This window comes from Coregonus clupeaformis, unplaced genomic scaffold (genome assembly GCF_020615455.1).
Source record: "Coregonus clupeaformis isolate EN_2021a unplaced genomic scaffold, ASM2061545v1 scaf0038, whole genome shotgun sequence".
Lineage (NCBI taxonomy): Eukaryota > Metazoa > Chordata > Actinopteri > Salmoniformes > Salmonidae > Coregonus > Coregonus clupeaformis.
Window position 1 is genome coordinate 458,401 of NW_025533493.1, and position 27,718 is coordinate 486,118.

The 27,718-nt window shown below is 43.1% G+C and overlaps 1 protein-coding gene across 1 annotated transcript; it reads left to right on the forward strand.

The window, feature by feature from the left end:
• On the forward strand, positions 1-25,892 carry LOC121576890 (protein fantom-like). Its single transcript, XM_041890439.2, has 26 exons — positions 1-115; positions 554-649; positions 758-902; positions 1,159-1,285; positions 1,525-1,711; positions 1,894-1,999; positions 11,274-11,417; positions 11,663-11,768; positions 12,066-12,212; positions 12,477-12,550; positions 12,660-12,799; positions 12,885-12,991; positions 13,098-13,148; positions 15,496-15,675; positions 15,872-15,989; positions 16,130-16,582; positions 16,704-16,846; positions 18,009-18,372; positions 18,623-18,930; positions 19,090-19,266; positions 19,505-19,670; positions 22,339-22,442; positions 23,440-23,626; positions 24,132-24,216; positions 24,607-24,743; positions 24,927-25,892. The coding sequence occupies exons 2-26, from the start codon at positions 562-564 to the stop codon at positions 25,067-25,069; spliced, it is 3,987 nt and encodes a 1,328-aa protein (XP_041746373.1). The 5' UTR covers positions 1-115; positions 554-561; the 3' UTR covers positions 25,070-25,892.
• The last annotated feature ends 1,826 nt before the right edge of the window (positions 25,893-27,718 follow it).

Here is a 27,718-nt window from a genome sequence, read left to right on the forward strand (position 1 = left end):
CTTCTCCTGAAACTACGTATCCCATGATTCTTTGGAAACGCATGCGCCATGGAAACAGGAAGGAGGTTGTTTGCTAGCAACAGTCGCCGAGGAGTGAAATGTTAATTGTGAAACGGTAAGAAATGTGTAAGAAATGAATAGTTAACTGTCAAAATTATGCATGCTTTACCATTGGATAGACACGTTTGAAATGGACGATAGCTAACTTGTTAGCTTGCTTATCCACTCTAAAACTAGCTAGCTAATTGAGACTTGACTTCAGACGAGCCGCTTGTTTTGTAGGTAGCCAACCCCACCTAGTTTAGCTAGCCTATTTGTGAGCTCAGCGCAGTCTTTTGAACGAGAAATGTAGCTAAGTTAGTAGGACAAGAATAAGATGTACACCTATTCTAGACATTGATAGCAGCTAGTTAGTACTGTTAGTTGCATGGTTTTTATCTGACCTTCCTAGCTACAACAAGCCACAGGAGGCTGTGTCCAAGAAGAGGCTGTGTCCTGTTAGTTGTCTTTCATTGATGGGTTGTAGCTATAATGCTCGACCTTTTATTTCCAGATTGAACCATGTCTACGTTTGCTGACGAGACTGCAGCAGATGTGCCCGTTAAAGACATCAACCTTAACCTCACTAAGGTCGGAGTGGGATTATCAGGTTATTAATGCCATTGCCTACTACTTTACTGTAGTTTACTTTACTCTACCCTATGCACCTTAACTTTTTGTGTCTAAACTGGTGGTAACTTCCTGGTTCTGTTTGCAGAGTCGCTGGTAGCCCAGAATGCCCGGGCGAGGCAGGCGATCTTGCGGGTGAGCAGGGAGGAGCTGGAGGACAGGTTCCTACGCCTCCATGAGGAAAACCTGCTCCTTAAACAACACGCACACAAACAGGAGGACAAAATCAAGAGGTGGGAACTGCACCTGGATGCATGCACACACATGCAACACACGCAACACACACACACACACACACACACACACACACACACACACACACGTACACACATGCACACACATATTTAACAAAGGTTTCAACCCCAATGCATACCCCTACAGTATCAAACCTTAGAGTTCAACAACTCTTCATATGGATTTCTGACCCTTTCCTCTGCTCCCATTCTATTGAACTTCTAACTTGTTTTTCCTGACCTTGGCTTTTCACAGGATGGCCACCAAGCTGGTGCGCTTGGTGAAGGACCGTCGGCGTGTGGAACAGGTGGCTGCAGGCGGGGTGCGTCCAGGGGGCCGGGACGTGGAGCTGGAGGAGATGATGGAAGAGCTGCAGGAGAAGGTGGACCACTTTGGAAATAAGTGTATGCGTCCAAAATTGCACCCTTATTCCCTATATAGTGCACTAGTTTTTACTAGGGCTCTGGTCAAAAGTAGTGCAGGGAATAGGGTGCCATTTGGGACACAGGCAGTGTTTTCATGAATGCTTTCATGTGTTATCCTCTGGGATATCAAATGTGCATCTTGTCGATGTACGTTTTGTTTATTTGCAACCCAAAATCGAGTGTAATTCAATTCTAGGTCCAGGAGCTGCAGATGCAGAATGAGGGCCTGAAGCAGCGCCTGTTGGCCGCTAAACAGCAGCTGCAGACGCAGAGCAAACGGCCCAACCCCTACGGCCATGTCCAATCACGAGTCAATACAGGCCTGCGGAGGCTGAAGGAGGACACATTCACCCTGGCTCAGCTACCCCCTGCTGCCCCCAGAGGTGACCTTTGACCTTTTACTGTAGCTCTTTGATACTCTGACACTGAATCCCAAATTAACTCCTAGTCTCTACTCCCTAGGCATAGATTGGATAGGAAAGCAATATGGCGTCAACCTCATGTTAGAATTTTGGAGGGAGTTTTTCTGTTAGCCTTAACGTTTGTGTCTGTTTGTGTCTCCCAGGCCCCAGAAGTGTGGAGGTGGAGATGAGTGGCAGGGCCCCCCAGGGACTGCTGCCCAGATACGGACACAGTTTGCTGGACGACGCCAGAGCTGAGATCCGCAACCTGTATGTACTGTTCTTATCAGCTAGCTAGACTGTATGGGACGGTACTTTTTGCCCCATATTAGCAACATCCCCTCCATGACTGGAATGCTCTCTCTCTTTCTCTCCCTATCCTCCCTCTCTATCTGTTTATCTCTCCATCTCCCTCTCCCCTTCCCTCTCATTGGTCTCATTTTTTAATATATATATTATACAGGTTACCAACATATTCAAATAATGATTGACGTATTTTCATTTAAAAAAAATATTTTGATGAATTTATTCCTACTATTTCATCCTTCCACAAGATATAGTCCCGACACAAGTCTAGGGTTGCTACCCAAGCCGGCTGATCGTTCGTTCTATCAGTTCAGTGGCCAGAGATGCGACCCAGTCGTTCAGTCTTTTTGTTCTGTATCTATAGACGTTCTAAATGTTCCATTGCCATACTGGCTGGCAACGTTCTTATCCCTTGCTTGCTAGCTAGCCAACTACGGCTAATTTACAGTCACGTCAAACAGTGCAGCCAGAATAACAACAGTAGCTGCATTTGCATTTGTTTAAGCTGTTTTCTAGTGGCATTTATTTGGAGACATTCATAACAATGAGCTAATGAGGCGCGATTTTGCCTGGCATAGAAAATGTGCTCTCTCGTCAGGACACTGTTGTTCAGAGGAGCCAGCCAACAACACAGCTAACACAATCACTTCAAACTGAAGCTGGAAGACTGCAAACTAGCTGCACTTCGTTTTACCTTTTTTCAATTTACATTTCTTTGTATATATCCATAAAAATGATGCCAGCTGATTCATGATTTCGACTGGCTGAGAAACACTGTCTGCCTTTCTGTCTGTCTCGTCCCGACTCTCGACACGTTAATTACTATGGGACAGCAGGAGATCGAATTTGAATATTGAAACAATGTTGCAAATGTTGGAGAGACAGACAGCAAGGTTTATACAAATCTCTGCTGTTAAAAACTAAATGTTAGTCTAAAAGAAATGTGAGATAATGTCTAGATGCTTTTTATAGTGGATATTAAGTTTATAAATTGCTTGGCTGGGCTGATGAGACAGTGGATTGCGCAGTCAGATGGAACAGAGTAAATAGGCATTTTAACGTCAGATTTAGCCGGTGGAATAGACACCGGCTGGAATAGACCAACCCGTTGTATAAATTATAATAGAGCCCCACAGTGGAGGTGTCATAAAACCTAGCGGTCAATCAGGACAATGGTTCCAATAGTTTTTCCACCATTTGATAAAAGTCGCCTTGTCCTAGAGAGATTTACACGGTTATCAAAACGTCACGCCAGGGTAAGCCTACACGAAACACAGCCCTTATTTTAAGTGTTTCTAAAATCCCCTATGGGAAAAATGAATGGTGGAAAAACGATTGGAACCATTTCCCTGTTTGACTGCTAGGTTTTATGGGTATTATGACTCATACTGTGGTAATCTATACACTAAGTATTCTAAACTGCAGGAGGATCTCCTATAATTTTGCGCCGATTTTCTTCATTTTAGCCTCTTACATCCGGCTGGCCACTGCTGTGTTTTGTATTATTTACCCATAATGCTAATTGAATTGACATTCCAAATGACCATTAAATAAAGCCCTGATTTGATTATTTCTACAAAGATTCATTCGGTTGTCCAAAAAAACAGAACACTAAAAAACATAAGCAAAAACAAAATATATATATATATTTTGTCATCCTTCCAATACTGCTATTTTACTTTTCAAAATGCATACTGTCATGAATAATTATTGCATCATCATTTAACCCATGATGACGTCACTCCGCCCCCCTCCAGCCCTAGAAAAGAGACCCCCGGCCCATCTAAAAGTCATTCATAGTCTTATCTATCAATCACAGACTAGCCGCCCTGTCCGCAGGCAACACAGCACCAGACAGGCCGCAGGCGTTAGACCGGCTGGGTAACCTACCTGACTGAACCGCCCCCTCCCGTTTCTCCCTCCCGACAGACCCCTGGTAGTGTAGAAATGTTAGTCTGCTTAAGTAAAAGAGGGCTTTTAACTACACTGAACAAAAATATAAACGCAACATGTAAAGTGTTGGTCCCATGTTTTAATGAGCTGAATAAAAGATCCCAGAAATGTTCCATACTCACAAAAAGCTTATTTCTCTCAGATTTTGTGCACAAATTTGTTTACTTTCCTGTTACTGAGTTTTGTCACACAACACAATGCCACAGATGTCTCATGTTTTATGGGAGCACGCAATTGGCATGCTGACTGCAGGAATGTCCAGCAGAGCTGTTGTCAGATAATTTAATGTTAATTTCTCCACCATAAACTGCCTCCAATGTCATTTTAGAGAATTTGTCAGTACTTCCAACTGGTGTAACCACACCAGCCCAGGAGCTCCACATCCGGATTCTTCACCTGCCGGATCGTTTGAGACCAGCCACCCGGACAGTTGATGAATCTGTGGGTTGGCACAACCGAAGAATTTCTGCACAAACTGTCAGAGACTGTCTCAGGGAAGCTCATCTGCTTACTCATCGTCCTCACTAGGATCTTGACCTGACTGCAGTTTGATGTCGTAACCGACTTGAGTGGGCAAATGCTCACCTTCGATGGCCACTAGCACGCTGAAGAAGTGTGCTCTTCACGGATGAATCCCGGTTTCAACTGTACCGGGCAGATGGCAGACGGTGTGTATGGCGTCATGTGGGCGAGCGGTTTGCTGATGTCAACGTTGTGAACAGAGTGCCCCATGGTGGCGGTGGAGTTATGGTATGGGCAGCCATAAGCTACGGAAAACGAACACAATTGCATTTTATCGATGGCAATTTGAATGCACAGAGATACCGTGATGAGATTCTGAGGCCCATTGTCATGCCATTCATCCGCCGCCATCACCTCATGTTTCAGCATGATAATGCACGGCCCCATGTCGCAAGGATCTGTACACAATTCCTGGAAGCTGAACATTTCCCAGTTCTTCCATTGCCTGCATACTCACCAGACATGTCACCCATTGAGCATGTTTGGGATGCTCTGGATCAACGTGTACGACAGCGTGTTCCAGTTCCCGCCAATATCCAGCAACTTCACACAGCCATTGAAAAGGAGAGGGACAACATTCGACAGGCCACAATCAACTGATCAACTCTATGCAAAGGAGATGTGTCACTGCATGAGGCAAATAGTGGTCACACCAGATACTGATTGGTTTCCTGATGCACACCCCTACCATTTTTTAAGGTATCTGTGACCAACAGATGCGTATCTGTATTCCCAGTCATGTGAAATCCATAGATTAGGGCCAAATGAATTTATTTAAATTGACTGATTTCCTTAAATGAACTGTAACTCAGTAAAATCTTTGAAATTGTTGCATGTTGCGTTCAATATTTTGGTTCAGTGTAAAACTGTTACGACTCTGACTTGTTATTATTAGATGGTTTATAAGAGTTTTAGGCAGTAGAGTTAATAATAGATAAGTAGATGATAATAATAATACTAATAGCCCAATCTGTTAGGGAAATATACAATTAAAACATTGAATAATTGTATCTGTCCCTAACAAATGAATAAATACATTAAAACAATGTATTTATTGAAAACATTGATACATTCAATAGTCAAGTCAGATGCAATGCACCATTATGGTTTAGTTTGCACTCATTTGCAGCATAGGCCTACAATCATTTATTGATCCAGTGGTTGGATTCCAACCGTTATAAATGGCAAATCATTAATTCATAAACGTTAACTATAGATATAACATTGCACAACATTGACAGACGACTACAGAATAAAATAGACAGGGGAATATAAACTGAAAGGCTATTAGTTTAAAAGTATAACATTTATAGGATAATTTCAAGATCCATAATAAGCTGTAAATCATCTACAGTGCTATGAAAAAGTATTTGCCCCCTTTCTAATTTTCTCTACTTTTGCATATTTGGTTTGGTTTTCGCCAGGCATAATAGGACCCATCACGTCCAAAAAGTTGACTCAAGTTTGCCAAAAAGCACCTGGATGATCATCAAGACTCTTGGAAGAATGTTCTATGGACAGATGATTCAAAAGTATAACTTTTTGGACGACATGGTTCCAGTAATGCCTGGTGAAAACCAAACTCTGCATTCCACAGTAAGAACATCATACCAAAGGTAAAGCATGGTGGTGGTGGTGTGATGGTTTGGGGATGCTTTGCTGCCTCAGGACCTGGACGACTTGCCTTAATAGAAGGAACCATGAATTCTGCTCTGTATCAGAGAATTATACAGGAGAATGTCAGACCATCCGTCTGTGAGCTGAAGCGCAGCTGGGTCATGCAGCAAGACAATGATCCAAAACACACAATGAAGTCTACATGAAAATTGCTAAAAAGCAACAAATTGGAAGTTTTGGAATGGCCTAGTCAAAGTCCAGACCTAATCCCAATTGAGATGTTGTGGCAGGACTTGAAACGAGCAGTTCATGCTTGAAAACCCACACGTCACTGAGTTAAAGCAGTTCTGCATGGAAGAGTGGGCCAAAATTCCTCCACAGCGACGTGAGAGACTGATCAACAACTACAGGAAGCATTTGGTTGGAGTCATTGCAGCTAAAGGTGGTACAACCAGTTATTGAGTGTAAGGGGGCAATTACTTTTTCACACAGGGGAAATGGGTGTTGCATAACTTTGTTTATGAAATAAATATGTAATTGTTGTGTTATTTGTTCACTTATGTTCCCTTTATCTAATATTAGGTTTTGGTTGAAGATCTGATAACATTCAGTATCACAAATATGCAAAAGTAGAGAAAATTAGAAAGGGGGCAAATACTTTTTCACAGCACTGTATATACATATATAAGAATATATATACTTACAGTTGAAGTCGGAAGTTTACATACACTCCACAGATTTCTTGTTAACAAACTATAGTTTTGGCAAGTCGGTTAGGACATCTACAATTGTTTACAGACAGATTATTTCACTTAATAATTAACTGTATCACAATTCCAGTGGGTCAGAAGTTTACATACACTAAGTTGACTGTGCCTTTAAACAGCTTGGAAAATTCCAGAAAATGATGTCATGGCTTTAGAAGCTTCTGAAAGGCTAATTTACATCATTTGAGTAAATTGGAGGTGTACCTGTGGATGTATTTCAAGGCCTACCTTCAAACTCAGTGTCTCTTTGCTTGACATCATGGGAAAATCGAAAGAAATCAGCCAAAAATTGTAGACCTCCACAAGTCTGGTTCATCCATGGGAGCAATTTCCAAACGCCTGAAGGTACCACATTCATCTGTACAAACAATTGTACACAAGTATAAACACCATGGGAACATACAGCCGTCATACCGCTCAGGAAGCAGACGCGTTCTGTCTCCTAGAGATGAACGTACTTTGGTGCGAAAAGTGCAAATCAATCACAGAACAACAGCAAAGGACCTTGTGAAGATGCTGGAGGAAACAGGTACAAAAGTATCTATATCCACAGTAAAACGAGTCCTATATCGACATAACCTGAAAGGCCGCTCAGCAAGGAAGAAGCCACTGCTCCAAAACCGCCACTACGGTTTGCAACTGCACATGGGGACAAAGATCGTACTTTTTGGAAAAATGTCCTCTGGTCTGATGAAACAAAAATAGAACTGTTTGGCCACAATGACCATCGTTATGTTTGGAAGAAAAAGAGGGGGACTTGCAAGCTGAAGAACACCATCCCAACCGTGAAGCACAGGGGTGGCAGCATCATGCTGTGGGGGTGCTTTGCTGCAGGAGGGACTGGTGCACTTCACAAAATAGATGGCATCATGAGGAAGGAAAATTATGTGGATATATTGAAGCAACATCTCAAGACATCAGTCAGGAAGTTAAAGCTTGGTTGCAAATGGACAATGACCCCAAGCATACTTCCAAAGTTGTGGCAAAATGGCTTAAGGACAACAAAGTCAAGGTATTGGAGTTGCCATCACAAAGCCCTGACCTCAATCCTATAGAACATTTGTGGGCAGAACTGAAAAAGCGTGTGCGAGCAAGGAGGCCTACAAACCTGACTCAGTTTCACCAGCTCTGTCAGGAGGAATGGGCCAAAATTCACCGAACTTATTGTGGGAAGCTTGTGGAAGGCTACCCGAAACGTTTGACCCAAGTTAAACAATTTAAAGGCAATGCTACCAAATACTAATTGAGTGTATGTAAACTTCTGACCCACTGGGAATGTGATGAAATAAATAAAAGCAGAAATAATTCTCTCTACTATTATTCTGACATTTCAAATTCTTAAAATAAAGTGGTGATCCTAACTGACCTAATTTGGTTAAGGTGTATATAAACTTCCGACTTCAACTGTATTATTATTATTTATATATATATATATATATATATATATATATATATACAGTTGAAGTTGGAAGTTTACATACACCTTAGCCAAATACATTTAAACTCAGTTTTTCACAATTCCTGACATTTAATCCTAGTAAAAATGCCCTGTCTTAGGTCAGTTAGGATCAGGTTTGTAGGCCTCCTTGCTCGCACAAGCTTTTTCAGTTCTGCCCACACATTTTCTATAGGATTGAGGTCAGGGCTTTGTGATGGCCACTCCAATACCTTGACTTTGTTGTCCTTAAGCCATTTTGCCACAACTTTGGAAGTATGCTATATATATACACAGTGCATTCGGAAAGTATTCAGACCCCTTGACTTTTTCCACATTTTGTTACGTTGCAGCCTTATTCTAAAATTGACTAAATTCATTTTTTTTCTCCTCAATCTACACAAAATACCCCATAATGACAAAGCGAAAACAGGTTGGTAGACATTTTTGCGAACGTATAAAAAAACAAAATACGGAAATACCTTATTTACATAAGTATACAGACCCTTTGCTATGAGACTCAATTGAGCTCAGGTGCATCCTTTTTCCATTGATCATCCTTGATGTTTTTACAACTTGATTGGAGTCCACCTGTGGTAAATTCAATTGATTAAAGATTATTTGGAAAGGCACACACCTGTCTATATAAGGTCCCACAGTTGACAGTGCATGTCAGAGCAAAAACTAAGCCATGAGGTCGAAGGAATTGTCTGTAGAGCTCCGAGAGGATTGTGTCGAGGCACAGATCTGGGGAAAGGTACCAAAAAATGTCTGCAGCATTGAAGGTCCCCAGGAAAACAGTGGCCTACATCATTCTTCAATTAAATACGTTTGGAACCACCAATACTCTTCCTAGAGGTGGCCACCCGGCCAAACTGAGCAATCGGGGGAGAAGGGCCTTGTTCAGAGAGGTTACCAAGAACCCGATGGTCACTCTGACAGAGCTCCAGAGTTCCTCTGTGGAGATGGGAGAACATTCCAGAAGGACAACTGTCTCTGCAGCACTCCACCAATCAGGGTCTTTATGGTAGAGTGGCCAGACGGAAGCCACTCCCGAGTAAAAGGCACAGGACATCCCGCTTGGAGTTTGCCAAAAGGCACCTAAAGGACTCTCAGACCATGAGAAACAAGATTCTCTGGTCTGATGAAACCAAGATTGAAGTCTTTGCCCTGAATGCTAAGCATCACGTCTGGAGGAAACCTGGCACCATCCCTACGGTGAAGCATGGTGGTGGCAGCATCATGCTGTGGGGATGTTTTTCAGTGGCAAGGACTGGGAGACTAGTCAGGATCGAGGGAAAGATGAACGGCGCAAAGTACAGAGAGATGAAAACCTGCTCCAGAGTGCTCAGGACCTCAGTCTGGGGCGAAGGTTCACCTTCCAACAGAACAACGACCCTAAGCACACAGCCATGACAACACAGGAATGGCTTCGGGACAAGTCTCTGAATGTCCTTGAGTGGACCAGCCAGAGCCCGGACTTGAACCCGATCTAACATCTCTGGAGAGACCTGAAAATAGCTGTGCAGCAGCGCTCCCCATCCAACCTGACAGAGCTTGAGAGGATCTGCAGAGAAGAATGGGAGAAAGTCCCCACATACAGGTGTGCTAAGCTTGTAGCATCATACCCAAGAAGACTGGCTGTAATCGTTGCCAAAGGTGCTTCAACAAAGTACTGCGTAAAGGGTCTGAATACTTATGTAAATATGATATTTTAGTTTATTTTGTATACATTTGCAAAGTTTTTAAAAGAAAACTGTTTTTCCTTTATCATTATATGATATTGATGAGGGAAAAAAACAATTTAATCAATTTTAGAATAAGGCTGTAACGTAACAAATTGTAGAAAATGTCAAGGTGTTTGAAAACTTTCCGAATGCACTGTATAGATAGGTAGGTAGATAGATAGATAGATTGTGTGTGTGTGTGTGCATATAAACAGTCAGTGGCAAATGTATTAGGTACACCCATCTAGTACCGGGTCGGACCCAACTTTGCCTCCAGAACAGCCTGAATTCATCGGGGCATGGAAACTTTGCTCAGTTGGTATCACGGGACCTAACAAGACCGTTTTCCACACCACTGTTGTACTGCTCCGTTATTTGCCTGCTTGTGGCCCGCCTGTTAGCTTGCATGATTCTTGCCATTCTCCTTCAACCTCTCATCAACAAGCTGTTTTCGCCCACAAGACTGCCGCTGACTGGATGTTGTTTTTGTTTGTCTTACCATTCTCGGTAAATCCTAGACACTGTCGTGCATGAAAAGCCCAGGAGGCAGGTAACTGCCAAAATAAAGGAAACATTAAAATAGTGTCTTAATAGGTTGTTGGGCCACCACGAACCTGAACCGATTCAATGCACCTTGGCATAGATTCTACAAGTGTCTGGAACTCTATTGGAGGAGTGCGACACCATTCTTTCATGAGAAATGTCATAATTTGGTGTATTGTTGATGGTGGTGGAAAACGCTGTCTCAGGCGCGGCTCCAGAATCTCCCATAAGTGTTTAATTGGGTTGAGATCTGGTCGCGGCATATGGTTGACAATTGGGTTGAGATCATGGCATATGGTTGACATCGTTTTCATGCTCATCAAACAATTCAGTGACTACTCGTGCCCTGTGGATATGGTCATTGTCATCCTATGGGTTCATAGCCTTGGTAGCCAAAATAATGGCCTGCCCAGCGATTTTATACATAACCCTGAGAATGATGGGATGTTAATTGCTTAATTAACTTAGGAACCACACCTGTGTGGAAGCACCTGCTTTCAATATACCTTGTATGACTCATTTACTCAGTTGGTTCCATTATTTTGGCAGTTACCTGTATATTTTACCCTTTCTCTAATCACTATTAAAATTATATATTTTTTTCTCACTTTGCTTTAGCAACATTGACCTTGTCATTCATGCTAATAAAACTAATCTGAATCTTTGTCTGTCAGTGAGAATGTGATCGAGACTCAACGGTCTCACATAGAGGAGATGGACAGAGCTGCAGAGCTGCTGAGGGACCAGCTGAGGAGGAAGGAGAGACAATTTGAGGAGACGCTCCTTCACCTGAGAGAGCAGCAGACCACTGGGCAAAAGTAACATACCATACAGAAGTAGCTACTCTGCATCTTAACAACACACTCCTCAATCAACTACATTTTGGGGGGGGGAGATTCACATCCACAATAAGGGGTACTAGTCACGTACCTGTGCATCTCCAGTTGCTTTTCAGTAACGGCGTACAACGCGCGCACACACACACACACACACACATAACGCACACACACACTATATGGGGAATAGTGATCGAAAGCATGCCTCTGTGTTGTGGTGTCTCCAGATCTACTATCAAGGACAACGTGGAGATGATCAGGTTGCAGAAGCATCTTGTTGAGAAGGGCAACGCGTTCACTGTGCTCGAGGGCAGATTCCTACAACTCCAAGAGGTAAAATACAACTGCATGTTCCAGGAGACACTAGTTTATTAGCAATGCTCTAGCAATGTATGGTGTGGATTATTTGTGAAATGCAGGTTGCATTAGTATTGCAGCAGATGGAGGTTTTAAGAAAAATATTTGAGCTGATAGAAATAAATGGCATTCAGAAGAAGTTTTGGTCTCCACAGCACATTCTCATCAATCGACATGGAAACTTCAAATATCTTGTTCTTTCAAAGTGTTTGAAAGAACACATACTATTCAAACCCAGTCACCATGGTAATGACCACCATGTTGTGATTGCAGAGTCAGAGGACCTTGAAGGCCAGTCATGAAGCTGTGATGGCCAAGGTGGATGAGTTAACGGGCCAGCTGAAAGACGAGCGATTGAGGAGTCTGGGCCTGGAGAGCAAACTACAGGCCAACTCATTCTCACAGAGAAGGACAGAGGAGGTAACCTTACAATACATTTGGGGCTGGTTTCCCAGACCCAGATTAAGCCAAGTCCTCGACTAAAAAAGCACTTTCAATATTCTCCATTGAGCATGCTTTATAGTCCTGGACTAAGCTTAATCTTTGTCTGGGGAAAATGGCCCTTATGGTTTAGTCATTTAGCAGGCTCTTTTATCCAAAGCAATTTGATGAGACTGAAGCAATCTCATAACATTGTAGGGAAACCCTTGGCTAATAAACTATCCTCTTTTTAATGAAACACAGTTGCAGGAGCAAATCTATGACCTGGAGAAGGAGAGAGTGCTGCTGAAGGACAACTGTGATAAACTGGTGAACAGGTGAGGGATTGGACGCCACGTTTGTACGTTGCTGTGCATGTTGAAATCCTATATTGAAAACTTTTCTGTATGATCATTTTGTGGATGACATATGGTTTTGTGTTCGCAGTGCTTTCGATGTAAGCCAGGATCAGAAATTTAGGATGCGAGAGCAGCAGCTGAAACTACAGATAGCCCAGCTAGAGTTGGCACTGAAGTCGGACCTGACAGACAAAAACGAGATTCTGGACAAGATTAAGGTTGAAAGAGGTAACTGTCGACCAGAACCTTTTGTGTGCATTCACATTCAGAAACATTTTACATTTTAAATGTTTTAATTGTATTATTATTTTAGATATGAATGAAAAATTTAGTCAAGAAAATGAAGAGATTCAGCTTCGGTTCCTGGAGCAAAAGCAGCAGTTAGATGAAATAAAGGAGCGAATAAAGTTTTACACCAAGGTACAGGAGCCATTTCTCACTCCATATAAAAATGAATGTGTTTTTGAATGCGTATTCCTCAACCAACATGGTTATAGATGTGCATTCATGTTTCTTTCTCTTCCAGGAGAGTGAGATCGATGTGGCAGAACTCAGTGAGGCACTGATGCTAATCAAGGTAATTGGTCATTTTATCTCAATTCAAATGTATTTATAAAGCCCTTTTTACATCAGCAGATGTCACAAAGTACTTATACAGAAACCCAGCCTAAAACCCCAAACAACAAGCAATGCAGATGTAGAAGCACGGTGGCTAAGAAAAACTCCCTAGAAAGGCAGGAACCTAGGAAGAAACCTAGAGCGGAACCAGGCTCTGAGAGGTGGCCAGTCCTCTTCTGGCTGTGCCGTGTGGCGATTATAAGAGTACATGGCCATTTAGGCCAGATCAGTCTCTCATCTCTACCTGAAGTCATACTGTAATGTCCACTTAGACCATATAGTGGGGGAAAAAAGTATTTAGTCAGCCACCAATTGTGCAAGTTCTCCCACTTAAAAAGATGAGAGGCCTGTAATTTTCATCATAGGTACACGTCAACTATGACAGACAAATTGAGAAAAAAAATCCAGAAAATCACATTGTAGGATTTTTCATGAATTTATTTGCAAATTATGGCGGAAAATAAGTATTTGGTCACCTACAAACAAGCAAGATTTCTGGCTCTCACAGACCTGTAACTTCTTATTTAAGAGGCTCCTCTGTCCTCCACTCGTTACCTGTATTAATGGCACCTGTTTGAACTTGTTATCAGTATAAAAGACACCTGTCCACAACCTCAAACAGTCACACTCCAAACTCCACTATGGCGAAGACCAAAGAGCTGTCAAAGGACACCAGAAACAAAATTGTAGACCTGCACCAGGCTGGGAAGACTGAATCTGCAATAGGTAAGCAGCTTGGTTTGAAGAAATCAACTGTGTGAGCAATTATTAGGAAATGGAAGACATACAAGACCACTGATAATCTCCCTCGATCTGGGGCTCCACGCAAGATCTCACCCCGTGGGGTCAAAATGATCACAAGAGAACGGTGAGCAAAAATCCCAGAACCACACGGGGGGACCTAGTGAATGACCTGCAGAGAGCTGGGACCAAAGTAACAAAGCCTACCATCAGTAACACACTACGCCGCCAGGGACTCAAATCCTGCAGTGCCAGACGTGTCCCCATGCTTAAGCCAGTACATGTCCAGGCCCGTCTGAAGTTTGCTAGAGTGCATTTGGATGATCCAGAAGAGGATTGGGAGAATGTCATATGGTCAGATGAAACCAAAATATAACTTTTTGGTAAAAACTCAACTCGTCGTGTTTGGAGGACAAAGAATGCTGAGTTGCATCCAAAGAACACCATACCTACTGTGACGCATGGTGGTGGAAACATCATGCTTTGGGGCTGTTTTTCTGCAAAGGGACCAGGACGACTGATCCGTGTAAAGGAAAGAATGAATGGGGCCATGTATCGTGAGATTTTGAGTGAAAACCTCCTTCCATCAGCAAGGGCATTGAAGATGAAACGTGGCTGGGTCTTTCAGCATGACAATGATCCCAAACACACCGCCCGGGCAACGAAGGAGTGGCTTCGTAAGAAGCATTTCAAGGTCCTGGAGTGGCATAGCCAGTCTCCAGATCTCAACCCCATAGAAAATCTTTGGAGGGAGTTGAAAGTCCGTGTTGCCCAGCGACAGCCCCAAAACATCACTGCTCTAGAGGAGATCTGCATGGAGGAATGGGCCAAAATACCAGCAACAGTGTGTGAAAACCTTGTGAAGACTTACAGAAAACGTTTGACCTGTGTCATTGCCAACAAAGGGTATATAACAAAGTATTGAGAAACTTTTGTTATTGACCAAATACTTATTTTCCACCATAATTTGCAAATAAATTCATTAAAAATCCTACAATGTGATTTTCTGGATTTTTCTTTCTCATTTTGTCTGTCATAGTTGACGTGTACCTATGATGAAAATTACAGGCCTCTCTCATCTTTTTAAGTGGGAGAACTTGCACAATTGGTGGCTGACTAAATACTTTTTTTCCCCAACTGTATGAAGAAAAAAGAAAAGAAAAAACAAACATGTATGCACTCACTAACTGTAAGTCGATCTGGATAAGAGCATCTGCTAAATGACTCAAATGTAAATGTATACAGCATCACCATATGCTACCACTCCCATCCACAAGTGGGCATTAGTATTACAGTTTGCACTGAAACGAACCCCCTTCCCGGTTATCACTAGTTTACCACAGCAACAAAGTCAAAATTGGCTATATTGTAAAAATATATGAAAACAAAAAATTGCTTTTTGGTTTTCATTTAAGGTTAGCAGTGTGGTTAAGGTTAGGGAGCAGGTTATGGTTAGGTTTAGAATCAGATTTTAAGAAGATAAATTGTAAAAATAGGTGGGGTTTAGCCAGAATTCTGACTTTGTTGCTATGGTAACTACTGACGACCATTCTTCTCTCCCTCAGGTGCGTAAGTCCCACAGGAGTGGTGAGCTAGGCTTCCTGGAGCAGGTGGAGGAGGAGGTGCGTAGCGACACGGAGAACTCCACGAGGGAGCTGCAGGCCATGCACACTGAGACCATCCAGGAGCTGGAGAAGACCAGGAACATGCTCATCGTCCAGCACAAGATCAACAAGGACTACCAGGTACATGGTTATGCACAGCATGAATCACTTACTCTACACTTAGGAAAGTAGCTAGATATTCCATAACATTTGCAACAAGGACAATTTAATGGTGTCTTACATTACACATACTTTATAAATTATCTTTATTTGTAGTATTTCTCTTGATAAGGTGACATACTTAAAAAAAAAGTTTAACCGTATTCTTGTGTCTCAGGCGGAAGTTGAAGCGGTGACACGTAAGATGGATAATTCCAAACTGGAGTACGAGCTGAAGTTGGAACATCTTGCCCAGCTGCTGGACACGAGGGCTGCCAAGATCAAGAAACTAGAGGGTGTGTATTTATTCTGACATGATTGTTGTGGGTTGTGGTGATTTTATTGTTTTGTCTAGTTTTGTGTTGTTTGGTTTTGTCTTTATTGTAATATAAACTGATTTCCTTGTTGTACTGTACTCTCTCCATTCACCCCACAGCCCAACTGAAAGACATTGCCTACGGCACCAAAACACACGTTTTCAAACCCGAGGTTACAGACGACGACGTGGCCGACGAGTTCGACGAGACCGTACACCTGGAGCGTGGAGAGAACCTTCTGGAAATCCACATCGGCACGGCGACCCTCTCCTCAGTCGCCTTGGAGACACTGAGCGACCGTGAGCCCTCCACCTTCTGCACCTACGCCTTCTACGATTTTGAGCTGCAGGCTACACCTGTAGTCAGGGGCGCCCGGCCAGCGTACGGCTTCACGTCGCAGTATGTGGTGAGGGTGGACGACCTATTGCTGCAGTACCTTCACACGGGTTCGGTGACACTGGAGCTCCAGCTGGCCCGGGGCATGGACTTTACGACAGTGGCTGTGGGGCAGCTCAGGCTAACGCAGCTCCTGGAGAACGACAGCAAAGCCCATGGGACCGTACAGCTGGTTGGTGAGGGAAAAGGGATTTTAATATGGTCTTCTTTCTATCAGGGTATGTAACTCAGATTCTCAGCTATCTACTGTATATCCAGTACCTACAGTAACTCTGCTCTCAATTCTCTGCTCCTCAGGTGTGGCTGGCGAGGTGCAGTCGTTTGGCTCTGTGGAGTACTGGGTGAGGCTGCGGGTGCCCATGGAGCAGGCCATCCGGCTGTATAAGGAGAGAATGAAAGCCCTGGGCTACCTCAGCTCTGCTTTTAATGAGGAACAGCAGGTAGCTAGTGGAAATTGTAACCAAACTAATCTCTCTTGGACAGACTACGTAAAAAATAGTATGTGGACACCCCTTCAAATTAGTGGATTTGGCTATTTCAGCCACACCTGTTGCTGACAGGTGTATAAAATCGAGCACACAGCCATGCAATCTCCATAGACAAACATTGGCAGTAGAATGGCCTTACTGAAGAGCTCCGTGACTATCAATGTGGCACCGTCATAGGATTCTGGAGTGGTGTAAACCTCGCTGCCATTGGACTCTGGAGCAGTGGAAATGCGTTCTCTGGAGTGATGAATCACGCTTCACCATCTGGCAGTCTGATGGACAAATCTGGGTTTAGCGAATGCCAGGAGAACGCTACCTGCCCCAATGCATAGTGCCAACTGTAAAGTTTGGAGGAGGAGAAATAATGGTCTGGGGCTGTTTTTCATGGTTCAGGGCTAAGCCCCTTAATTCCAGTGAAGGGAAATCTTTAACGCTACAACATACGATGACATTCTAGACGATTCTGTGCTTCCAACTTTATGGCAACAGTTTGGGGAAGGCCCTTTCCTGTTTCAGCATGACAATGCCCCCGTGCACAAAGCGAGGTCCATACAGAAATAGTTTGTCGAGATCGGTGTGGAAGAACTTGACTGGCCTGCACAGAGCCCTTAACTCAACCCCATCGAACACCTTTGGGATGAATTGGAACGCCGACTGCGAGCCAGGCCTAATCGCCCAACATCAGTGCCCGACCTCACTAATGCTCTTGTGAATTAATGGAAGGAAGTCCCCGCAGCAATGTTCCAATATCTAGTGGAAAATCTTCCCAGAAGAGTGGAGGCTGTTATAGCAGGAAAGGGGGGACCAACTTCATATTAATGCCCATGATTTTGGAATGAGATGTTCGACAAGTAGGTGTCCACATAACAAGCAGCAGTAGTTCTGGTGCTTGAACCCAGAACTTAATCTGACCAAATTCTGTGAGATTTTAGTTCTGGGTTAAACAAGATTTATAACCAGGCCACAACACAGAACTAGCCAAATGTAATGTCCACCCTATTTTGGTGGTTCAATGTTGCTGGTTCAATTGCACAAAACTTTAGTTAAAATACTTATTTCCTACTTGGCCCATAAATCCTTACTAACCCCACTCTGTTTTTCTATAATCCCTAAGCCGTCAACCTCAACCCTCCAGTCAGTATCAGCCAACGAAGGCCTGAACCTGAATGAGCTCAACGTCACCGTCCGATGCTGCAGCAACCTGACATCCCGCCAGGCCCACCCACCCAGCCCCTACGTGGTCTACCAGTTCTATGACTTCCCTGACCACGACACCTGCATCATGGGCGACTGCAGCGAGCCTCAGTTTGAGGACCACATGTCCTTCCCAGTGGCCATGGAGGCAGAGCTGGACAGCTACCTGAAAGCAGGGGCTCTGCTGCTCTACGTGTTCGATGACCACGATACCCAGAGTGAGATGTACCTGGGCAAGGCCAGGGTGCCCCTCCTGTCTCTGGCCCACGACAAGGCCATCACTGGTTAGTTTGGTAGTTAATCAGGGTGGTTAGTTAGAGCAACTACACTGGTAATTATTGACTTTGAGTGTGTTTGTATGTGTGGAGGTTTGGTTAGTACTTTTATCTGTCCGTGTCTTCAAACTGCATACGTTACTTCCATGTTTTGCCTATTTTATTGAATCTTAGTCACACAAACGACTCGTTTTTGTTTGAGTGGGACCAGTTGGGCCACTCCAACCATTGACATCCCCTCTGTGTGTCCTAATTTCAGGTACATTTGAGCTGACTGACCCGTCCGGCCTCCCCAGTGGCCATATTGATGTGATGCTAAAGTGGAAGTTCACCTACCTCCCTCCTCCTGGCTCTACCATGACAGTTGAACAGGCCAAGTTTGTACCCAAAGAGAGACCAGTGAAGCTAACAACACGAAAGGTAGAGGAGAAGAAGGTGGAAGTGGAGGAGAAGAGGGAAGAGGAGGAAAAGAGGGAGGGAAAGAAAGAGGAGTTGAGGATGGTGGTGAAGGAAGAGAAAAGGGCCAAAGCTCTTCTTCCTCTTCCTACTACTTCCACTGTATCTGAGGTAAGGATGGTTTGATGGATTTTGAGGTGGCTTCCAGTACAGAAATAGTATTTACTACGATGTACCTTTTGAAATGCCATTTGATGGGAAAAGATTGATTTCAGTTACCTTTTGGTTTTTGATTTGTCATGAAATTGTGTTTGATTCTTGTCTCCCAAGATACCGTTACCAAAACCTAGACTACGGACCTTGGTGAAAGACAAAACGGCAAGCAAAAAGGTCTCATTCATGGATGTCACAGCCCCTGAAAATCAAGAAACTGAAAATGTTTCATATCCCTCTATTTTGCCTGGAACAGAGAAAAGGGAAGTCTCAAAGCTACCACCCATAACAAAGGTACATTATGTCTCTCGTCTCGGAGTTATACGTTATATTAAACACATACCTTTCCTGAGGTTTGGTGAAGATGGGATTATTTTACTTCATGTTATAGTTGTAATGTTAGCTTGTGTGTGTATATACACTGGAACTGTAATGAGGCAATTCAATGTGATGATTAAGCTTTATTTAGAGTTACTGTCTACTGTGAGATTATGCAAGGGTTACATGCATAGAACGGTGATGTGCTCCACAGGTGGTCACAGGGTCAGAGGTAGCACCAGTTCCTCCTCAAAGCACCACAGAGGAAGAGGATGATGAGGAAGAGTCTTACTTCTCTGAGGGACAGGTGATCGCAGCCAGCTCTCAGTCAACCTCAGACGAATCAGACATTTCCGAGGAGATTCTCGAACAGATGGAAGGTAAGCATCTCACTGATATCAACAACAACAACCCTAACAGAAACATGTAACAATAATAACAACCAGTTTTCTTTTTTCCTTTGTCCAACGATAACGCTAATAATTTGTATCAAGGTCCTATCGGAATTGGCAAGGATATGTTTGTTTTCCCTGCTCTCCCTGTCTTGTGTTTTGGAGTGCAGCTGCAATTTTTCTACTTCTTGCATCAATCTTAATCATTTTCCAGCAAGGCCTGATTTACAAACAAAACCCAAACCTGTACTGTAACTCTCTTAAGTATGACTTTAGTGTACAGTACCTGCTTTTTAGTCTAACACTGAGTTAGGATAGGGTTAGGGCTGCAGGTCAGCTCTGGCTCTTCAGCCTTACACCCACATTTACATTTACATTTTAGTCATTTAGCAGACGCTCTAATCCAGAGCGATTTACAGTAGTAAGTGCATGCATTTTTGAACTGGTCCCCCATGGGGATCGAACCCACAACCCCTGGCATTGCAAGCGCCATGCTCTACCAACTGAGCTCCACGGGACCAAATCCCCTATGGATCCTTAGGAAACAAATACTCACTATTGTATTCTCTTTTAAGTGCAAACTGTCCATGTTATTGTTTGCTGGCATGTTTCTTCACCAGAAAGTCCATAAATATTTAATTCTGCTGCCAATAGTCTTCAGGCTGGGGATAGCTGAGCCCATCAATGTTAATGCTGACCTTGAGTAGTACAGGACAGACACCCCCTTCAAAGTTCAGCAGTGGTACATAGAGTTGAAGTCGGATGTTTACGTACACCTTAGCCAAATACATTTAAACTCAGTTTTTCACAATTCCTGACATTTTATCCTATTAGAAATGCACTGTCTTAGGTCAGTTAGGATCACCACTTTATTTTAAGAATGTGAAATGTCAGAATAATAGTAGAGAGAATGATTTATTTCAGCTTTTATTTATTTCATCACATTCCCAGTGGGTCAGAAGTTTACATACACTCAATTAGTATTTGGTTGCATTGCCTTTAAATTGTTTAACTTGGGTCAAACTTTTCGGGTAGCCTTCCACAAGCTTCCCACAATAAGTTGGGTGAATTTTGGCCCATTCCTCCTGACAGAGCTAGTGTAACTGAGTCAGGTTTGTAGGCCTCCTTGCTCGCACACGCTTTTTCAGTTCTGCCCACAAATTTTCTATAGGATTGAGGTCAGGGCTTTGTGATGGCCACTCCAATACCTTGACTTTGTTGTCCTTAAGCCATTTTGACACAACTTTGGAAGTATGCTTGGGGTCATTGTCCATTTGGAAGACCCATGTGCGACCAAGCTTTAACTTCCTGACTGATGTCTTGAGATGTTGCTTCAATATATCCACATAATCTTCCTTCCTCATGATGCCATCTATTTTGTGAAGTGCACCAGTCCCTCCTGCAGCAAAGCACCCCCACAGCATGATGCTGCCACCCCCGTGCTTCACGGTTGGGATGGTGTTCTTCGGCTTGCAAGCCTTCCCCTTTTTCCTCCAAACATAACGATGGTCATTATGGACAAACATTTCTATTTTTGTTTCATCAGACCAGAGGACATTTCTCTCAAAAGTACGATATTTGTCCCCATGTGCAGTTGCAAACCGTAGTCTGGCTTTTTTATGGTGGTTTTAGAGCAGTGGCTTCTTCCTTGCTGAGTGGCCTTTCAGGTTATGTCGATATAGGACTCGTTTTACTGTGGATATAGATACTTTTGTACCTGTTTCCTCCAGCATCTTCACAAGGTCCTTTGCTGTTGTTCTGGGATTGATTTGCACTTTTCGCAGCAAAGTACGTTCATCTCTAGGAGACAGAACGCGTCTCCTTCCTGAGCGGTATGACGGCTGCATGGTCCCATGGTGTTTATACTTGCGTACTATTGTTTGTACAGATGAATGTGGTACCTTCAGGCGTTTGGAAATTGCTCCAAAGGATGAACCAGACTTGTGGAGGTCTAAAAAAAAATTCCTGAGGTCTTGGCTGATTTATTTTGATTTTCTTATGATGTCAAGCAAAGAGGCACTGAGTTTGAAGGTAGGCCTTGAAATACATCCACAGGTACAAATGATGTCAATTAGCCTATCAGAAGCTTCTAAAGCCATGACATCATTTTCTGGAATTTTCCAAGCTGTTTAAAGGCACAGTCAACTTAGTGTATGTAAACTTCTGACCCACTGGAATTGTGATACAGTGAATTGTAAGTGAAATAATCTGTCTGTAAACAATTGTTGGAAAAATTACTTGTGTCATGCACAAAGTAGATGTCCAAACCGACTTGCCAAAACTATAGTTTAACAAGAAATTTGGGAGTGGTTGAAAAACAAGTTTTAATGACTCCAACCTAGGTGTATGTAAACTTCTGACTTCAACTGTATCACTCAGCCTGCATCAATGAAACTCACTGTCAATGCCAATAAGAATAGGTCATGTCATGTCAACTGTTCTCATTCTCCCCAGTTCCTTTCGAAACACGCATGCAGTGTACACACACACACGCTCACAGCAACACTTATGAATCTTGTCCTACTTAATCACTCAGTATTACCCCCCCTCACTTGCTTCCTTCTGCAACACATCAAGCCTGAAATGCTCTCGTTGGTTATGACTGAATCTCTATTCCCCCCCCCCCCTATTTTTCCCTCTCTCCCCCCTCCCCCAGATGTGGAGGAGGCCCCAGTGGTGGAGTACGAGGAACAGAGTGAATCTATCCTCTCAGACAGTGATGACTGCATTGTTCCTGGCCAGTCCTCCATGGGACAGAAGGTGGGTGGACCAAGGATAGAGGATAGAACCCAGCCTGTTTACCTTGTACTCTCAGAGTCCATTGAGGATAGGAGTAAAGTACAGTTGGATAGGAAGTACTGTATCAAGGTTGTTGGGCTTGTTGTGTTTATATCAAGGCCGTTGGTTCTTCAATGTACACAGTGTAAGGGCCATGTATCACGGGAATATAACACCAGCATCCAGGTGAAAGCTGATGATCAGCTTTGGGGAAAAAAGTTTTACTCAACAAGTCTAGTTTGCTTTAAGTTATTTTTGTTTATGTTACCAACCCCCAATGTTTGGACAAACCTCTAGTGCTGTAGGTATATTTACTGTGCCAAGGTTTTCTACTGATCACCTTTAACCAGTTTGTCAAATGGGATTATTGATTCTTTATTCAAAGCACAAAACAAAACACAAGTATTCATTCATCATTAATGGTGTGGATTTGAACTGTACAGATATATCCAGTTCAATATTAGCTGCAGTATTATTGTTGATGGATAGAAAAGCTTAGAAAGATGGATAGAAAAAAGATTTCTCACTGATCATCTATCTGGAAGGAGGTGGAGCGATTGTTCTGCAAGTGAGTTACTTGTATATTCCTTTCACATCTGCTTAGAATGTTATTTTACAGTATATTTACAATTTATTTTGCTATTTTAGATTACTCTCATTATTTTAGTAGTTTATATTTCAGTACAATTATGTCTGATCCTTCCAAACATATTAGGAGGTATAAGAAATAAGGAATCATCTCCAGTATATGACTATCTGGAATTCTTCAGTCATTACTGCCCTGATAGGTTAAGATTCTACAGAGTGTTCTTATAGACACATCAGCCTAGTAAATGGGATCCGCAGCATCAATATTAACCAATAGACTTTCCAAAATCCCACCACAGGTAAAGCCTAAATGATGATCAACCCTTGTTTATTCCAGTGGAGTTCTATTACCGAGTCTTATTACATTACAGCGTCCTGTTTGTCTCTGCAGCCTTCTGCGCGTGTGCGTGTGGAGATAGTGTCTCTGAGCCTGAGGCCTGAGTCGCGGGCAGCAGCAGACAGTAGTGTGGTCAGGCTGTTTGTAGAGTATTCCCTGTTGGACATGCCCTCTGAAGAGACGCCACTGTCCCTGTCCAAACCCTCACCGGGCAAGACCAGCCACTACAACTACAGCAATGGTAAGGGATACCAGAGAGAGCCTACATACACTAATACACTCACATATATGCTGAACACACACACACCACAGGAGGTTGGTGGCACCTTAATTGGGGAGGGTGGGCTCGTGGTAATGGCTGGAGCGGAATAGGTGGAACGGTATTAAATATATCAAACACATGGTTTCTATGTGTTTGATGCCATTCCAGCCATTTTTATGAGCCGTCCTCCCCTCAGCAGCCTCCACTGACACACACATATACTCTCTCAAGCACACACACACACACACACACACACACACACACACACACACACACAAACAAACAAATACTCATACAATGTACACTCTGTCATTCTTACTGAGCCCTTGCCAGTGTAGAATTTCAGCTACAGATAAAGTAGCTAAAGAGCAACTGACAGGCTTGATGGAGCAACTCTGAAATGTTTCCTCCATTGACTCTGTATGTGTGTGTACTTGGAGTGTCAGATATGATTCAGTAAGCCATGCCTTGTTTCTCCTGACAGTGATTCATGTGGACATAGAGAATAACAAGACCAGACGGGAGATTCTAAGAGGGGTACTAGAAGGACGCAACCCACAAATGGAAAAGTAAGAAAAAGGTTAAGAGTGTGTGTGTTTGTTTGTACATTGCGTGTGCGTGCATGCGCATGCATTCTGGTAGTAAAAAAGGAGGCATAGCTGAGATTTCCCTTGCAAAACTGAAAGTAACATTACGCAACATTACTGTCAGGTAGAAAATAGCCTAAATGAATAGACCAGATAGTGATGAGTTATGTGCTTCTCTATGGCATTGCTGGTCATGGAAGACAAGAAGGCGAGACCGAGGACAGCACTGTTCTAGACTGAACTGTTCTAGAAATGACAGACTGTAGATCTAGAAATTTACAGACCGTTCTAGAGATTACGTATTAACCTTGCCTGACCACTGACCTGCTGTGATTGGTCCTGTCTAACCTCTGGTGTGTTGTGATTGGCCAGTATCAGGTTCACGGTGGTGAGCGAGCCACCGGAGGAGGAGGAGCAGGAAAAAGAGTGTGAAGACGTGGGCGTGGCCTTCTTCAGGATCCCTGACATCCTGGAGCAACAGCAGGACCTGATTGAGACCAGCCTGAACAGTGAGTATTGTGTATGTATATTGTGTAGAAAACTGGGTCTTTATGTCAACTTGTGCAACAGGAAGTAAAACCTTTTTGTTTTCTCTCACCCCATCCCTCTGTTTTTCTTTGTGCGTCTCTCTCTATCGCTCTCTCTCTTTCTTCTCCCTCTCCCACTCTTTGTCTCTCTTTCTGAGTGTGTAGTTGTGGATGTGCAGGACAGCAGTGTGGTGGTGGGCAGTCTGTGTGTGTCTGTAGAGGGACTGGAGGCACTACAGTCTATCATGGAGGACCCAGACCATGACTACACGCCCCTCTCCTCACTGGAACAAAAGGCAGAGGGTTAACTCACAACAAACATGTTACTAGTGTGAATGACTGGGGTGTGGAGCCGGGGCTCCTGCACGCCACAAGACACAAGTCTTCTGGTCTCAGACAAGGTTACCTATCACATAAATATGGTTCACCAAATCACCGCTGTAACACTAGAAATCAGTGGAGGCTGGTGGGAGGCGCTATAGGAGGACGGGCTCATTGTAATGGATGGGATGGACGGAGTCAAACTTGTGGTTTCCATATATTTGATACCGTTCCATTCATTCCATTCCAGCATCTACAATTAGCCTGTCCTCCTATAGCTCCTCCCACTAGCCGACTGCTTGAAATACATTTTACTGCTGTTTACACAAGTATTCATCACTTCACTTATTTATTCTGGGAGCTACAAGAAGTAAAACATGGAATGTGTAATGGAAAAAATGGTCTATGGACACATTTTTCTATGTTCTGATACTGTTGCGTATGCAAATTAGTAATTAGAAAATTATACTGTATTTAGATTATATATTTTATTTATATATTTTTATAGTTGAAAGGGATTATATTATGAGGCAGTATGGCACTCCATGTCAATGGCGTGATGTGTGAAATTGTGTTAGTAAAAAACAGTATATTTTATAGGGCCTTGTAACATTGGCTCTGGTTATAATTGGATAATTAGCACATTAGCACAAACCAGGAGTAATGTACGGACTGTGAAAATGTGTACCTCAACCATATTTTAGATTATGTTTATATCTGAAATGAGGCTGTTCAGTAGAGTTATAGAATGTCCAAAGCATTGACGAATATCTTATTTTTAAGAGAGTAATAAAGAGTTTAGTTTCTACATTTCCTTATTTTTTTGTATTGATTCCTATCCTTTATTTGTTTCGTTTTAATGATTGCCAGAACAACCTCCTTGGCAGGATTTAATATTGCAGGGTTCACTGGCTCTGAAACGTGCTCAATTTCTTACATTTTACATTTACATTACATTTTAGTCATTTAGCAGACGCTCTTATCCAGAGCGACTTACAGTTAGTGAATACATATATTTTTATACTGGCCCCCCGTGGGAATCGAACCCACAACCCTGGCGTTGCAAACGCCATGCTCTATCAACTGAGCTACATCCCTGCCGGCCATTCCCTCCCCTACCCTGGACGACGCTGGGCCGATTGTGCGCCGCCCATGAGTCTCCCGGTCGCGGCCGGCTGCGACAGAGCCTGGATTCGAACCAGGATCTCTAGTGGCACAGTTAGCACTGCGATGCAGTGCCTTAGACCACTGCGCCGCTTCTTGTGACATATTAAATATCTGCCCCAGAGGTCAAGGCAATTGGGTGTCCACTCATTTGTGTGTTATAAAGCCCTTTGAAAAGAGGATCATAGTCCTATAAGCGAAATCCTCACATTCTTCTCAAGGCTTGTGGTTATAAGGGAATTAAGTGTTGATTACACCATAGAAGTATGTTGTGGTCATGAAAGGGATGTTGACTTACACTACAGTACCATCTAGTGTTGATTTGATGCATCTCATCTGAGACAATATTTTAAAAAGTAAAAATATGCATCTACTGTGTAGAAAATGCCACTGATTCCATACAGTGGCTTGCAAAAGTATTCACCCCCCTTGGCATTTTTCCTATTTTGTTGCCTTACAACCTGGAATTAAAATTGATTTTTTGGGGGGTTTGTATCATTTGATTTACACAACATGCCTACCACTTTGAAGATGCAAAAAAAAATGTGAAACAAACAAGAAATAAGACCAAAAAAAAAAAGACCTTGAGCGTACATAACTATTTACATTTGTCATTTAGCAGACGCTCTTATCCAGAGCGACTTACAAATTGGTGCATTCACCTTATGATAGCCAGTGGGACAACCACTTTACAATATACAGTGGGGAGAACAAGTATTTGATACACTGCCGATTTTGCAGGTTTTCCTACTTACAAAGCATGTAGAGATCTGTCATTTTTATCATAGGTACACTTCAACTGTGAGAGACGGAATCTAAAATAAAAATCCAGAAAATCACATTGTATGATTTTTAAGTAATTAATTTGCATTTTATTGCATGACATAAGTATTTGATCACCTACCAACCAGTAAGAATTCCGGCTCTCACAGACCTGTTAGTTTTTCTTTAAGAAGCCCTCCTGTTCTCCACTCATTACCTGTATTAATTGCACCTGTTTGAACTCGTTACCTGTATAAAAGACACCTGTCCACACACTCAATCAAACAGACTCCAACCTCTCCACAATGGCCAAGACCAGAGAGCTGTGTAAGGACATCAGGGATACAATTGTAGACCTGCACAAGGCTGGGATGGGCTACAGGACAATAGGCAAGCAGCTTGGTGAGAAAGCAACAACTGTTGGCGCAAGTATTAGAAAATGGAAGAAGTTCAAGATGACGGTCAATCACCCTCGGTCTGGGGCTCCATGCAAGATCTCACCTCGTGGGGCATCAATGATCATGAGGAAGGTGAGGGATCAGCCCAGAACTACACGGCAGGACCTGGTCAATGACCTGAAGAGAGCTGGGACCACAGTCTTAAAGAAAACCATTAGTAACACACTTCGCTGTCATGGATTAAAATCCTACAGCGCATGCAAGGTCCCCATGCTCAAGCCAGCGCATGTCCAGGCCCGTCTGAAGTTTGCC